The 15,001-nt window shown below is 48.2% G+C and overlaps 1 protein-coding gene across 1 annotated transcript in view; it reads left to right on the top strand.

Moving 5' to 3' along the window:
* The window catches only part of XXYLT1 (xyloside xylosyltransferase 1), a 202,151-nt gene that overhangs the window by 106,537 nt on the left and 80,613 nt on the right, over nt 1–15,001 (top strand). The window contains exon 3 of the mRNA XM_003807641.6: nt 6,559–6,691. Within this exon, the coding sequence (XP_003807689.2) occupies nt 6,559–6,691 (133 nt within the window). The remainder of the gene's footprint in view (nt 1–6,558; nt 6,692–15,001) is intronic.

The raw sequence follows: 15,001 nt of genomic DNA, 5'->3' as shown, positions 1-15,001 counted from the left end.
TCATCGGTCTAACTGTTGTGAACAGAGTCCAGATGTGTTCCTGCCTCAAATAGGAAAGAATTTAAGCTTTTAGAGACAAAAAAACACACACACACAAAAAAAACTTATAGCAGACACGAGAGAGATGTGAACTATGGAAAGGCCAGCAGGGACCATGGACATCCTTACCATAGAAATGGAAGATTTTCAGATCTCAAATTCCATTTCCCCTGTGTATTGAACTACATCAATCCGTGCATAAGCCATCACTTCATATTGGCAATAGAAGCGAGAGGGAAATTTACATTGGGTGTTATATGTGCTGTCTTATATAAGTCCCCCAAATTTTTCAGCCAAGTTCAAAATAAATTCTGTCCTATCCTAAAGGATATGATTTATACCTCTTAGCAGAAGGTGCTAAGGATGAGGAAGGAGACTCATGTTACACTGTTGCTGAAGCAAAAACTGTGTCTTCTCATGATAATTTGTTTGGTCCATAAAACAGGAGCTGGGTGCTATAAACAATGCCATGGCTGAGCCATAGCCAACACAGTTTTTCATGCTTCATTTTGAGAGGGGGCGAGTAAGGCCTGAAGAAAGTTTGTTGTACAGCGAATATATGAAACTGGCTGTGGTTATTCATTTCAACTTCCTGGACCCAAAACCTTTTACCAGAGCTGCTAACAGGTTGCATAAATCACTCTATGAACTCTGTTTCCTTTCTCCCCCCGACCATCCGAGGAGGGGCAGGCTGCTAATGTGGAAAACATAGATTAGCACAGTGAGAGTCAGGGCCTTCCTGTCTGGGCAGAGCCTGCAAAGCTGAGCGCTGGCCGTATCCTGGCTGCCCAGGAGCCCGGAAGGCAGGGCAGCATGGGCAGTGAAAAGCAGGCACCAGGCTGTCGAGCCCAACAGACGGGGTTTCGAGCCCTACCACTGACCAGCTGCGTGATCTTGGATTATTATACTTCTCGATTTCCTCATTTGTCAAATGGAATTTTTTTTTTTTTTTTTTTGAAACAGGGCCTCACTCGGTCACCCGGTCACCCAGGCCGGAGTGCAGTGGTGCGAACACAGCTCACTGCAGCCTCAGATTCCCGAGCTCAAGTGATCCTCCTGCCTCAGTCTTCCAAAGTGCTGGGATTATAGGCATCAGCCACTGCACCCAGCCAAATAGAAATAATATTAATCTCAGGGCTGGGCGTGGTGGCTCACACCTGTAATCCCAGCACTTTGGGAGGCCGAGGTGGGCGGATCACCTGAATTCAGGAGTTTGAGACCAGCCTGGCCAACATGGTGAAACCCCGTCTCTACTAAAAATATAAAAATTAGCCGGGCATGGTGGCGTGCCTCAGGAGGCTGAGGCAGGAGAATTGCTTGAACCCGGGAGGCGGAGGTTGCAGTGAGCCAAGATCGCGCCATTGCCCTCCAGCCAGGGTGACAGAGCAAGACTCCATCTCAAAAAAAAAAAAAAATCTATATATCTATATATCTCATAGAGTGTTTAGATGATTCGGTGAGTATAATGCATTGATACAAGTTGGCTATTGTCATTAAAAGCTTCCTTTCAACTTTTGTGGCATAAAACCCTTTCTTCCAGAAGTTTCTCTATTGGTCTTTGTCAATGAAAGAGAATCCCAATAGTCTTCATGCTTCTTGGGGATGAGGGTCTTGTGGGAGGTGGTCGTGGTTGGGGGTTCTGTCCATGAAGCCTCAGCCACTGCACAGAGATGATCCGGGGTTGTCTGCTATCTTCACCCTTGATGTGGAAGCATTTCTGGCTCATAAGAGGACTTTAAAAGGGACTTCAGAGATGTCCGAAGGCTTTTCTCAGAAATGTGTCGTGGCTCAAGCAAACTATCGAGCAAGGCGAATCTGTAATTGCTCTCCACCCTGAGCCTTTTTTGCTGAGTTGTCTTAAACAAATTACCGAAAGTCTCTGAGCATCAGGTTCCTCATCTGAAACTGGAAGATACTAACCACCACCTCGAGGAGACATGATGGAGGTTCATGGGCTGAATCAGCATGCAAAGCCTTCCCAGGGCCTGGCACACAGACATCCTTTCCCTGCTCCTAGAGGGTGAACATTTGTCTGGTCAGGCTGGAGGAGCCCCTAGAATCTGTGGCCAAGGCGTAGGACCCTTGGCATGCTCCCCTTCTTCCTTTGTAGCCCCTATTCCTGTAGTGAGCCAGCTGCCCTGTGGCTGGGCCTTGTCCTGGGAGGGAAATGGAGAAGAGCGCTTTGACAGAGAAACATCCAGCTCAGAAGCGACCCAAGTTTCTGTTGGATGTGAGATCCACCACCGCCAATTCCAACCGCACATCCCCTTGGGGACACGGCCTGGGTCTGTGTGTCGCGGGGCGGACCCTCTACCACATGCTCAGACCCTCCAGTGCGAGAAGCCAGCCTGGTCTGGCTGGTGGAGCCCAGGGGGACCGTGCCTGTCCCGTGGGCCTCAAAACAACTCCTCTGGGGTCAGGATCCTCTCACTGTTAGGGGAAGTCTCCACCCCTTTCAGTTGCCCTTTGGCTCCCGCAGGCCAGAGGTGCTCCTGAACAGCAATTTAAAAACACCAGAGTATGATAAGGCAGGTGGCATATTGCTGCAATATTTCAAAGTGGACAATGGGAAAATTAGCCCCTTTTCCAGGCAGCTGCTTCCAGGTCCTCAGCCTCAGGACGCTGGAGTCACATAGCTTAATGCTGTCATCATTTCCCCTTCTCCCTAAACCCTCTCCCGGTTAGTGGAATTTGGGCTGACGCTCTGCAGTGAAAGCCCTCTAATGTGTTGTAAATATTTATCTCTGCAAATCTCTGAAGCCATTTCAAAACAGAAAGACAGAGGAGGCGCTTGCATGGTTCACCTGCCCCTCCCTGAAGGCCTGTTGTGTTTCCCAGGACGGTACGCACTGTGCTTACCTGAGCATGTCTTTTCTTTGCATCGTTTCTTGATCTATTTTGTTGCGTGTTGCTTTTTGTGTGTTAAGATGTGTCTGCTGAGAATTGTTTCTGGGGATAGGAGAAGGGAAAGGAGAGGACAGAAGGCTCACTTTTTTTTTTCTTCTGGATTTTTTTTCCTTTTCTTGTTTATTTTTGGGTATCATTAATTACTCACTCTGGGTTGTAATTCCACCCATGGTCAGATGACATGCTTGTGGCTGGTTTAATTGGATGCTGATGATGAGCTGAGTTGGCCCAAGCATGTCCTGGGAGGGAAATGGAGAAGAGCGCTTTGACAGAGAAACGTCCAGCTCAGAAGCGACCCAAGTTTCTGCTGGATGTGAGATCCACCACCGCCAATTCCAACCGCACATCCCCTTGGGAATGTTGATTTGAAAATCTCCCAGCTGGTACTGGGGCCGTGCATGTGGCCCTCTGTGGTGTAATTGTACGGAAGTATCGGCCGCCAGCCAGGCCTCAAACCCAGGCAGAAGACGTAGGTGTTCTCAGCCCTGAAAATAGTCCCCTGGACAGCCAGGAGCTCCTGAGGAGTGCTGCCAGGGCCATGGCGGCAATGATGGTGACAGGGTCTTGGAGGTCTTGAAAGCTACACCTTTAGCTTGTACTCACTTGTCTTCATGCTGATATTTCCATGGGATGATATGCAGATACTCCACGAGCTAGTTGTGTTGGGTGCCTGGTTAGTCCTGTGCACACCCTTTGGTCCGTTACACAATGCATTCTGCTCTCTAGGAGTTTATGGCCTGTGTTGGGAGTGGGTTGGAGGTGACGGGGCTAATAAACACAGGAGCATTAACTAGGGAGTCAGTAGACCTGGGTTCTGAGATCAGCTTTGCCACCTAGCTTGCGTGTAATGCCTGACAAGTCTCTCTTCTTGGCCCTCAGCTTCCTCATCTGTAAAATGGGTAGAGTGGCCTCAGTTATAACCAGTGTTTTCAGATCTGCCATGCCATTCTTTTTGTTGCGTTTTCTCAAGATTTGGACATGGTGGACATTCAGGCAGCCTTGGGTGCTGGCCATTCTTGTGAGTCTTGTAGCTGTCTAGTCTTCCTTTTTCTCATTCTTCCTCATGATTCTTAGGTTTCATGTCTTCCTGGCTTTGGGGGCAGTTATCTCGTTCATTTATTCCTTACATTTCGGTAATCCTACTGCTATCATTTCAGCTATCCTCCAACCAGCATCTTCTCTGCGATGTCACTTCCATGGATCAGTCTCATTTTGTCCTCACAAAGCCTTCAGCGTTCTGCGTAACCCTCTTGCCCCCACTTATTTCCCACAGAGAGACAGCTACCTCAAGGACCAGAGGCCGGAGGAACAGGCCCCTTTAGAAACCTCATCCTAATGAATTCCAGCATTCCTAGTAAGCATCTTTCTCTTCAGCAGTGACATTTACAACTTGGCGTCTTATTTCATAATTACATGAAGGGGCTAACCTCCTGGACAGGTGCCCGCAGGACAGTGCAGGCTGCACAGGGGCCTGTTGGCCTCCGGGAATAGAAGGGAGTGGCCTCCCATCTCAGTCGTTTTATATCTGTGTGAATGGGTCACTTTGTGCTGGAGTTGCCGCCTGTCTCCTTCCTAGTCGGTGGACCTCACCTGGTGAAGTGTTACCAACTTTAAGCAAACCCTTCCTGGAAGGTGCTTTAGGAAGGAGGAGTTGTAAATAACATCGAAGCAGCTCAGATTCTGGTGTCTTAGGCCTACATAGGACCTTTCCGGGTTTACTCCCAGTTGGTCCCTAAAGCGCAGGGGAAGTGCTCAGGTTTACTGAAGGGTATATTAAGACAAGATGAAGATGCTCATCCAGAAGCGTCTGATGGTCCTGAGCCCCGCCCTCCCAGCACATTCCCATTCTCAAGGAATGCCCTCTCCAGAAGGGTGGTGAGACAGGTACGTGGGTGGCCATGACCACAGGCAGGCAGACAGCCATGTGGGGAGCACAGAGCAGGAAGCCATGACTCCTGCAGGGCCTGTCTGGGGTGTTTAGGCTGCTGCTTGCAGAATAAGTAGGGTTTAGATGGCCTTGAAAGAGAGAGCACCTGTAGCAGGTGGTGGGCTTTCGATGTGATGATTGACGGGCTGACTAAATGCACGGCCCTTCCTCCCATCAGGAGTTTCTTTAGTTACAGCAAAATTATCCCAAGTTCCTTAAATTGCCTTTGCACAAATTCTACATTTGGCCAGTGTGGTGCTGTGCTCCAGAATTCTGTTCCTCAAGGTCTCTAGGATCCCTGTAACACTGTCCATAAGCTATTTCCCACACAAGGCACAGGAGAGCCTCCCCATTTTAGCCAATGGAACAGCTGAGGTGCAGAGAAGTAAAATAACTTCCCCTGGGTCACAGGGTCAATCAGCAGCAGAACTGGAAGTTGCACTCGTGTGTTCTGATTCCCAGGCCAGGTACCAGGAACTTGCTCTCGCTGCTTCATCATTGAACCCCATGCGCCCCCTCTTTGGACCTCCCACAGCTGCTCTTCCATTTCAGGCTTCAGCACTGGCCCCTCCCTCTGTTTTTTGCCACCCGCATGTCTCTCTTGAGGGCAGGGTCCTGGTCAGCTTGGTGCCTGGCACAACACCTAGGATCCTGGTCAGGCTGGGCTGGGTGAAGGATAGGGAAATGACCTTCGCCAGTGCCTCCCTCCTGTGCTTCTAGCCCGGAGTCACCTGGAGGTGATGGAAGCAGCTCTTAGGTGCCAGGTGATTGTGACATTGAAGAATCTGGGCTCATCCTGTCTTTTAGGCAGTGGATTAAAAACACTGTGGTATCTGAGATCATTCAGCCGTTTCGCTCTGGTCAGCATCTTCACTTGACACACATCTGGGTTTGCAGAACGCAGTGATAAAGGCCTGAGACCATAATGTTTTTTACTTCTCTCTTGTGTGGGTTATTTATCACCTGTGCTCCAAAGAGGAAACACCTGGATGCTTTGAGGGTTTTTTTTTTTTTTTTTTTTTTTGAGATGGCGTCTTGCTCTGTTGCCCAGGCTGGAGTGCAGTGGCATCATCTCAGCTCACTGCAACCTCTGCCTCCTGGGTTCAAGCAATTCTCCTGCCTCAGCCTACTGACTAGCTGGAATTACAGGCACCTGCCACCACGCCCAGCTAATTTTTGTATTTTTATTAGAGACAGGGTTTCACAATGTTGGTCAGGCTGGTCTCAAACCCCTGACCTCGTGATCTACCCGCCTCGGCCTCCCAAAATGCTGGGATTACAGATGTGAGCCACTGTGCCCGGCCCGCTTTGAGTTTTATGTAGGGAAGTAGGGTGTCCACATAAGGTATCATCCAAATGAGATACTTTTGAGAGTGAAATGGTGCACGGTTAACAGTTACATCAGGACAGCAGGCCGACACTGGAGCATGTGGTCGCCTAGTTTTAAGCAAAATGGATGTCTGCAGTTGGAAGAAAAGACACGGGTAGTCGTTTGTGAAGACTAATAGTGTGGAGGGGTTGCTGGTAGATGAAAGGCCTTTTATTCCAGCGGTAACTGTGCATCATTCACTGACAACAGTAAGAGTCCAGTGCCCTTTTCTCTGCCCTCCACTTCATTTTCTGTCCGTGGCCGAGCCTCCCAGGAGGTGTACCTGTGTCTCATTGTCCTTTTCTCTTTCCCACAGAGATCCTGCAGATCATTCAGCTGGACCTAGACCTGAAGTTTAAGACCAACATCCGGGAGTTGTTTGAGGAATTTGACAGTTTCCTGCCAGGCGCCATCATCGGCATAGCCCGGGAGATGCAGCCAGTTTACAGGTGCGTCATGACTGCAGGGGGGCCGCCTCCACGACCCCTCCCCACCCTTCACCCTCTCTCTTCTGCCAGCCGTGACAGATTGGGATTTAGTGGCGTCCGATCCTTCTGCACTTAGTATCTTGGGAACACATTTGTACTTATTGCTTACAGTTGATTGTATGGGCAGGTGGGTCTATCCCAAGCCATAGGTGCTACCTCATTATTTTGTTGGAGTTTGTGGCCTTTTTCTTCTGAAAAGCCCAGTTGTTCTGGTTGTTGGATCTGGTTAAGCTCAGAATTTTAAAATCTTGGGCTTTGCCTTACGGAGGAAGATTTAACTTCCCTTCTAGTGACCAGCTGGGCTTTCTTGGCCTGTGAGTCACCAGTGACCCCCATTCTCTATCAGCAGAGTGGGTGGATTGGTGGTCTTGTAGGGAGGGGAGACGTCGGAACACAGACTGGCGTCAGCAGTCAGCACGAAGAAGCGCATTCCGCATGATGCTGCATTTGTTTGTCAAGCCTGTGTCATGGAGAAACTCCAGGACTGAGAACCATTCTGGAATATTCACTGTAGCGTTATTTGTAGTAGCCAAAACTGAAAACGACTCAAATTTGCTACTTAGCAGAATGGATAAATAAAACGCATTCATTCAGTTGAGTGCTATACAGCAACAGCAAAAAAGGGAACGGCTCCATGCGACGAGAGCGAAACCAAACTGGAACCTTTAGGGATGCACATGTGCAGGTGCGGAGAATGGGAAAGGAGAAGGGGGGTGATGCTTCCCAAAGCCGGCGTGGCAGGCGGTGGGGGGCGTGGGGGTGGGTTGGCTCTGGAGAGCTGCAAGGTCTCAGTTCCCCACTTAGCTTAGCTTCATGTTTGCATGCACTTTTTTGTGTGTTCTTGTTCTATATCTTGTAATTAAAAAAAAAAAAAAAGGAAAGGAACAGCTGAAGCGGGTTTTGATTACAATAAACCAGGCTTGTGGCCCTGGGCCTGGAGAGTTTCATGTTGCTGGCTGTTTCTCCAGCGGGTAGAGCGATAGCACACCCAGAGCAGAGCTGCGGAGTTTGCTCGGAAAGGGCTGGGATTTTGCTGTCCCGCAGGCATGCCCCGCTCTTTGTTCTCAGTGCACACCGTGATGCTGGCTCCCTGCGGACCTTCCTGGAGGGAGGCCCAGTCGTTGGAGAGCTGCAGAGTACAGGCAACTAGTGAGTCAAGAGCCTTTGTTTCCCCTCAGAAGGAGGGGGTGAAGAGACAGCTTCAGCTCGGTTGTGGCTATTTGCATGACCCAGATCACATAACAGGAAATTCCTGCAAGGCCCCTGAATTAGCTGATAACTCCTTGGGCCGTGTGGACTTTTCTCCCTTATATAATCCTCTCACGTGTGGCCCCAGAGTCACTGGGTAGGCCTCTTCCTCTGAGGTCAGGGGTTGGCGACTTGAGAGGGTTTGGGCAGACACCTGCCATCTTAACTGTGGAAGACTCCCCACCTTCTTCCCTCCCCTTCATACCAGGAAGATCTGCTGGGGTCCTTGGTCCAACAGAGGGAGGTGATAGTGGTCGCAGCAGTGAATCCATATGGGTCCGTAGCACCCTCACTTCCTGCCTCTTCAGAAGAAAGAATTTGAGGGGCCTCAGGCAGAGTGAGAGACCAAGACAAGTTTAAGAGCAGGAGAGAAAGTTTATTAAAAAGCTTTAGACCGGAATGAAAGGAAATAAAGTACACTTGGGAGAGGGCCAGTGGGTGACTTGGAGATCAAACGTGCTGTGTGACTTTTGACTTGGGGTTTTGTACATTGGCGTGGTTCTGGGGTTTGCGTTACTCCTCCCCCGGTTCTTCCCTGAGGGTGGCCTGCAAGCCCTTGGGAGGGAGCGCAGTGTGTTTACTGAGGTTGTGCACACGCTCCCTGGAGAACTCAAATGAAGTAACAGTGGAAGTTTCTGTTGCGAGAGAGACCCTCATTAAAGAGCATTTCCCCTCCCTCCCTCTCTCCCTCCCTTAATCTTCATTCCTCTTTGTGTTTTCTTTACCAGATGGTTTGTTCCTGTGATTTATTCCCTGGTTTCTTCCCTTACCAGTCCAGCCTTCCTAGAGGAGGGTTTTGCCTCCTAGTGCACATGCCTCCTAGTGCCACCGTTTTGCCTCCTAGTGCACATGCTTGAGCCCACGTGCCCAACTCCTGAAATCTTACCAGGAAGCTGCTGGTCGTCAGTTCCAGGTTCTTTCTATCTACTGGGACCCTCCCTTTCCCTGGTGCTGGCTGCATCCAATTATCATTTTAGAGAGACGGTTGACAACTGCCTGACCATCAGCTGATGGTCGCCTGACATTCCTGGTGGTGGTGGAGCCCTCTCCTGCCCTGCTCATGTCTGACTAGCTACCTACTGTAACAATACAGGGAGCCTCAGAGTCCCAAGCCCTAGATACTAGTCCCAGCTCTGCCACCTTGGGGCCTTTGTTCCCCCACCTGAGAAGGAGAAGAGCTGAGCTCTAAGTCCCCGCTCCCTGGCTCTGGCATTGGGGGTTACAGCCCTTTGGACCCTCATTGTCCTCCCTCCGTCTGGAAGTTGCCTGTCTGCTGGTGAGCTCTTGAGGGATCGGGGAGAACTGACGTCATGCGGTGTTTAAACTGGGCTAAGTATTAAATGCAGTTACAGCGCCAATGCCTTCAAGGCCTGCTTTGGAATCTTCTCATGTAATATAAATGGAAACTTGGAAACCCATCGTGCTTAGACAGGATTGGCCAGAATTTGTATTTTCTGTAGATCTAGGATTTTATAAACAGTGCAACTTAAAATCAGTTTAATTATCTGGACTTCCTGAAAGAAAGCGCTGAAAGATTTTAGATTCGAAATGAAACTGAGTTTTTCTAACCCTGAGCATCTTTAATTTTCATTATGCACTATGATAACCATGAGACCTCCGCTGCAGCAGAGTCTGAAGAATGGCGTTTGCAGGGCCTGGGCACTGAAAAATCAACAGAGACTTATACTCCTTTTCATGCTCCCTCCCTCCACCCCTCAGCTGAAATGTTTCCAGAGACCTTTAATAATGGAGTCTGCAGATGACAGCCCTGCACTGCCTGCCGCGTGCCCCGCTGGCTCTGGGGAATTGCCTTGTAACGTTTGCAGTCTCATGCTGGGGCTGGGAATGGCTTGGTACTGGCTGGCCGACAAGGAATTGAGCATGTTTTTTGCCTTCTTTCACAAGAAGACTGGGGACCTCTGGGGACCTGGGAGATCCGGCATTAATTATCTGCTGCTTTGGAGTGTTCACCTGGCTGGCAGTGGGGCTAGGGTGGGGAGGCTGAGAGAAGGAAGAGAATGGGAATGGAAGGGGAGAGAGGAAGCAGGGACAGCGCAGCCGGCCTTTCTCTTGAGCAGGCGGTCTCAGCCCTTGGGCTTGGCCATTGCTGCGGCCGTCAGACTGCTTCCCACAGAGGTGCCCTCTTGCCCCTGCCTGGGACTTCCATGGAACTGGCAGTGGGCTCTGACCACCAAGGGGTCTCCCCAGAGAGGGGAGTGAGGTGGACAAGTGTTTTATTTTAAGAAGAACATGCTAGCAGCTATATGAAAGGAAAATTTAAACACAAAACAGCACAAAACCAAATCTTGACTAGGTAAGCAGACACATTTTAATCTGGAAACTTGCTGAGCAGGAATAGATTTGGATCTCCCCAGCTGTGTCATTTTTATAGTCACTTGTCCCATAGTTACTTTACCTCAAAAGGGCACATTTTAAGTCATTTTTATGGCAGTCTCCTCTGTATCGTGTGCCATGAGTGTTGTTAGAAGCTTGGAGGAGGTGCGGGAGAAGTTATTCCCCACTGTCCATTTGACAAATAGTTTTTTTCACATTGTTTCACAGTTCCCCCTCCCCAGATTTTTATATTTTCTGTATAAATCTTACAGGATTTTATAATCCTAGGTCCATGGAACTGACAGTGTGTTCTGGAAAGTGACACAGGGATCGTGGGATATTAGTGTAGGGAGAGAGGAGCCTCTCTCTCTCGGGTCCCTGTTGAGATTCTGTTGCGTCCAGCATCCGTGACCTTCCCCATCTGGAAATCATAGCGCTGTAGTCATCTTGGATGGAGCGTCACCCTTCCTTTCTCTGACCTTTTCTCTGTCTCTTCATCAGGAGCTAAACCCCTGGACAGGTCCTCAGTGGTGATGTGTTTAGTTCGGATAAGGGGCCAAGAGGAGAATCTAAAAGATAGACAACTGTATTTTGTAAAGATGTGCCATTTTGAATTTGTTTCCTCATGAAAGTATTAGAAAAGTAAACTGCTGTGCCCTCTTTATGTGCAGCCTATAACAGTTCTAAAGGTGTGGCAGCAGGCGAAGAAGCTTGATGTGGAGGAAATAGCATTTGGTCGTACTCAGAAGTGAATTCCCCATGTGACACTTTGTGAGTCACTGGATTCTCTGACCCTCTGTTGTTTGGTCTGTAAGTGGGATACATATCTCTAACACAGAGAATTACTGGAGAACTCAAATGAAGTAATAGTGGAAGTTTCTGTTGTGAGAGAGACCCTCATTAAAGAGCATTTCCCCTCCGTCCCTCCCTCCCTCCCTTAATCTTCACTCCTCTTTTGTGTTTTCTTTACCAGATGCTTTGTTCCTCTGGGCTTCTCCTAATCAATCCCTCCCCCAGGCATATAGGGTTGCCATTTAAAATACAGGGCACCCAATTAAATGGAACTTCACATAAATAACAAATAAGTGTTTTGTATGTTAAATATGTCCCAAATATTGCACAGGACGTACTTATACTAAATAATTGTTATTGTTTATTGTTTATAAATAATCATTTATTTATACTAAATAATTGTTTATTGTTTATCTAAACAATTATTTATACTAAATAATTGTTTATTGTATATTGAAATTTAAATTTTTTTAATTTTTTAATTTTTTTATTTTTTAAAGACAGAGTCTCTCTCTGTTGCCCAGGCTGGAGTGCAGTGGCACAACCTTGACTCACTGCAGCCACCGCCTCCCAGGTTCAAGAAGTTCTCCTGCCTCAGCCTCCCGAGTAGCTGGGACTGCAGGCAGAGCCACCACTCCTGACTAATTTTTGTGTTATTAGTAGCCATGTTGGCCAGGCTGGTCTCGAACTGCTGACCTCAAGTGATCCGCCCGCCTCGGCCTCCCAAAGTACTGGGATGACAGGTATGAGCCACCACACCCGACCCTGAAATTTAAATTTTAACAGATATCCCGCTTTTTTCCTAAATCTGGCTGCCCACCTCTACCCACGATTGTGAAACTTCCCTTTTTAGCAGCAGCAGGTGATCTGTCTCTCCTACAAGATCCTGGAGTGAACAGGAACAAAGGGTACGGAAGGGGAGCTTGCAGGGAAACCAGGGTAAGAGAGGGAGGGGGTGGGAGGCAGCCCTCAAGGTCTCTGTGAGGCTCCAGGCTTGAGGTCACCACTCTGTAGAGTTAGGAAGCCCAACTGTGGACTGGGTCATTTGGGGAGGCCACTGGGACCAGGAGGCCTGGTCATGGCTTGGCTTCAGGCTTCAGGGCTCCTGCTGACCCTGGAGTGATGGAGAGAGAGAGAGAGAGAGAGAGAGAGTGTGTGTGTGAGTGTGAGTGTGTGAGAGAGTGTGCGTATGTGTGAGTGTGTGTGTATGTGAGTGTGTGAGAGTGTGCATATGTGTGTGAGTGTGTGCGTATGTGGGCTGCGGCCCTTTGTTATGGTCACTTTGTGGAGCTGGCCGCCTGAGGATCCTCTGAATGGAAGCTTGTTGGTGGCGGCATAGGCTTCCGGTTTCATTCTCCCCAGGCTCTGCGGGCAGCTGTGTGCTGTGTGAGCCCAGGCCCACCCTGAGGAGGAAGCGGCAGGCTATTCCTGTCAGCTGCTGATAACATGCCACCAGGCGAGAATTCGCTTTTGTGTTAAGTATTTTAATCATGTCCACTTGTTCACCTTTTTAAGTCACATGGTTTTATTTGCTGATGGTGCTGTGCCAGCCTCGGGTTCTTCCAGACGCTCGGAAGGAAAGCTTCTCTGCAGGCTGCGTCATCCCACTCCAAGGACTGGTGCTGGGCTCCCAGGGGAGTGTTGGGGAGGGAGTGAGCGCCAGCACAGAGGGAAGAAGGGAGGGTGTGGACTGACTACCTCTACCACTCAGTTGCTGTGTGACCTTGGGCAAGTCTCTTGACCTCTCTGAGCCTTAGTCTCTTTAGCTCATGAGAAATGGAGATTATAACACTATATGTGGCAAAGTTGAGGGAGATTGAATCAGATAATGTATTTATGGTGCCTAGCACAGAGCAGCACTCCTGGGTGGTGGTGGCAGCGTTATCCACAGTCCCAGCTTGGCCACTGATAAGTTCTGTGAACCTAGGGAAGTCACTTAACCTCAGCCTCAGTTTCCTTATATGTACGGTTGGGGCTGCTGACAACTTAGCAAAATTATTGCTCATCTTTTGGCTTCTCAGCATCTTAACCCCTTTCCTAGAATTTGGGAATTCTCTGCCATAGAAGCCTGCCTCCTATTATGGAAGACAAAAACGCTGGATATGTTATCTCCCGGCTTCCTCGCAGCTAGCTAGGGTGTTGGTACTGTGTTTCCCTCCTTCCTGCTTCTGCGGAAATTACCATCATACATTTATTAATAGTGTCTTATCTATACAGACCAGTTTTTATGGCTTTACCCTGAACAATGTAAGGTATTTGCAAAACAGAAACAGACAGTATTACAAAGAGAAAATAACTAGTCCGCAATAGTGAAGAACATTTTAATATCCCAGAGAATATTGGAAACCAGGGGATCAAAGATGGGGGGAGGGACGAATGTAGATTGCAGTATAGTTGCAGCAGAGGAGGAAGGGACGAGGACAGGGGGAGAGACCGAGGACTGTGCCCGAGGCAGCCCCCACTCCCTGTTTCACTGAGCCTGGCTTCCACTTTCCCCCGTGCGTGGGGTGTTTGGTCCCTGCTACGCTGCACAGAGGGTGAACACCTGGCCCTTTGCTTGCTTCCAGGTTCCAGCCATGGCTCTAGCCCTGATCTCCAATATGGTTTCTATTCTGTTCCTGGCCCATGGAGATGTTTATCTCATTTTCAAGCCAACTATGCCCTTTCCTCCTGTTGCCCCCCCATCGGATGAAAACAATTGTTATCTAAAACTCATCATTAAAAAGTGATACATTTTTGTTTTGAATAGCATATGGAGGTTATTATTTTTCCAGAAATTTTCTATATTTTTATCAGGGGGGGTGTGTGTGTGTATGTGTAAATAAACTCTCTATACCTTTGTACATCTTTTTTTGTTCACTTAACAGTGTATCTTGACCATCCTTATACCTAAGTCAGCCTTCTTTGATAAATGTTGCTAGTCTCTTAGTATGATTTTTCTTTTTACTATGAAAACCTTTCAACATATACAAAAGTAGAAAGCATCATGTAATATTTCTGGATGCACCAATATTATAATATCCATGCAGCCTCAATAACTATCAGCCCTTAGCCGATCTTTGTTTTATGTCTCCTCCCACCCACTTTTCCTCTTCCCCTGATTATTTTGAAACTAATCTCAGTCGTCACAGCATTTCGTCTGTAAATGTCATTTTCAGTCTATTAGTTTCTTAAAAACACATCTGCTGTGGCCGAGTTTAGAGCTGAAGAGAGTTATATGAGCTCATAGTGTCACTCTGTCTTCAAGTTCCTCAGTCTGAAATCAGTTGGTACAAGGGAAGAAAATAGAGAGAGGCAGCACTAACCTCTAGCCAAGCACACTTTCCATCTCTCTGCAGATTGCCTCATGTCAGGATGTTAGTGTGACCGTCAGGTCTGGAAGGCTTTATGGCTGATATAAATTCAGGTCCATTGTTCACTAGGCGTGAAGCCCTCCATTGTAAGGGAACCAGCCATCACCCTCATTACGAGATGCATAAATGTAGGACTTGAAGATAAAAGCTATTGGGTTCTTTTTGTCTCTCTGACACCTGAAGATGAATTTCTTGAACCTTGTTCTCGTGTTTAAAAAAAAAATTAACCAAGATTGAGCCTGTCAGTTTCTATCAGAGTTAAATCTGAGTAAAGGAGAAAAAAGCTTGCCACCTTTTAAAATAGTGATTCCTTCACTCCCTGGGAGTTAGAAAACTGGGCTAAGTGTTTTTGTGTAGCCCGTGTGACCTGGAGGCCGTGCTATAACCCCTGCAGGAATTACTCATAAAAAGGGAGGGATGTACCTGCCCTGTGGTAGAGATCAGAAGTGTACTATGAGGTTGTTATTTTTAAATAACATCAGTGGAAAAGGTATTTTAAAAGGAAAACTCTGTACAGAGAACCCAAGCGGGATTGTGTTGCTGT

Source organism: Pan paniscus, chromosome 2 (genome assembly GCF_029289425.2).
Source record: "Pan paniscus chromosome 2, NHGRI_mPanPan1-v2.0_pri, whole genome shotgun sequence".
Lineage (NCBI taxonomy): Eukaryota > Metazoa > Chordata > Mammalia > Primates > Hominidae > Pan > Pan paniscus.
This window is presented reverse-complemented; position numbering and strand designations above follow the sequence as displayed.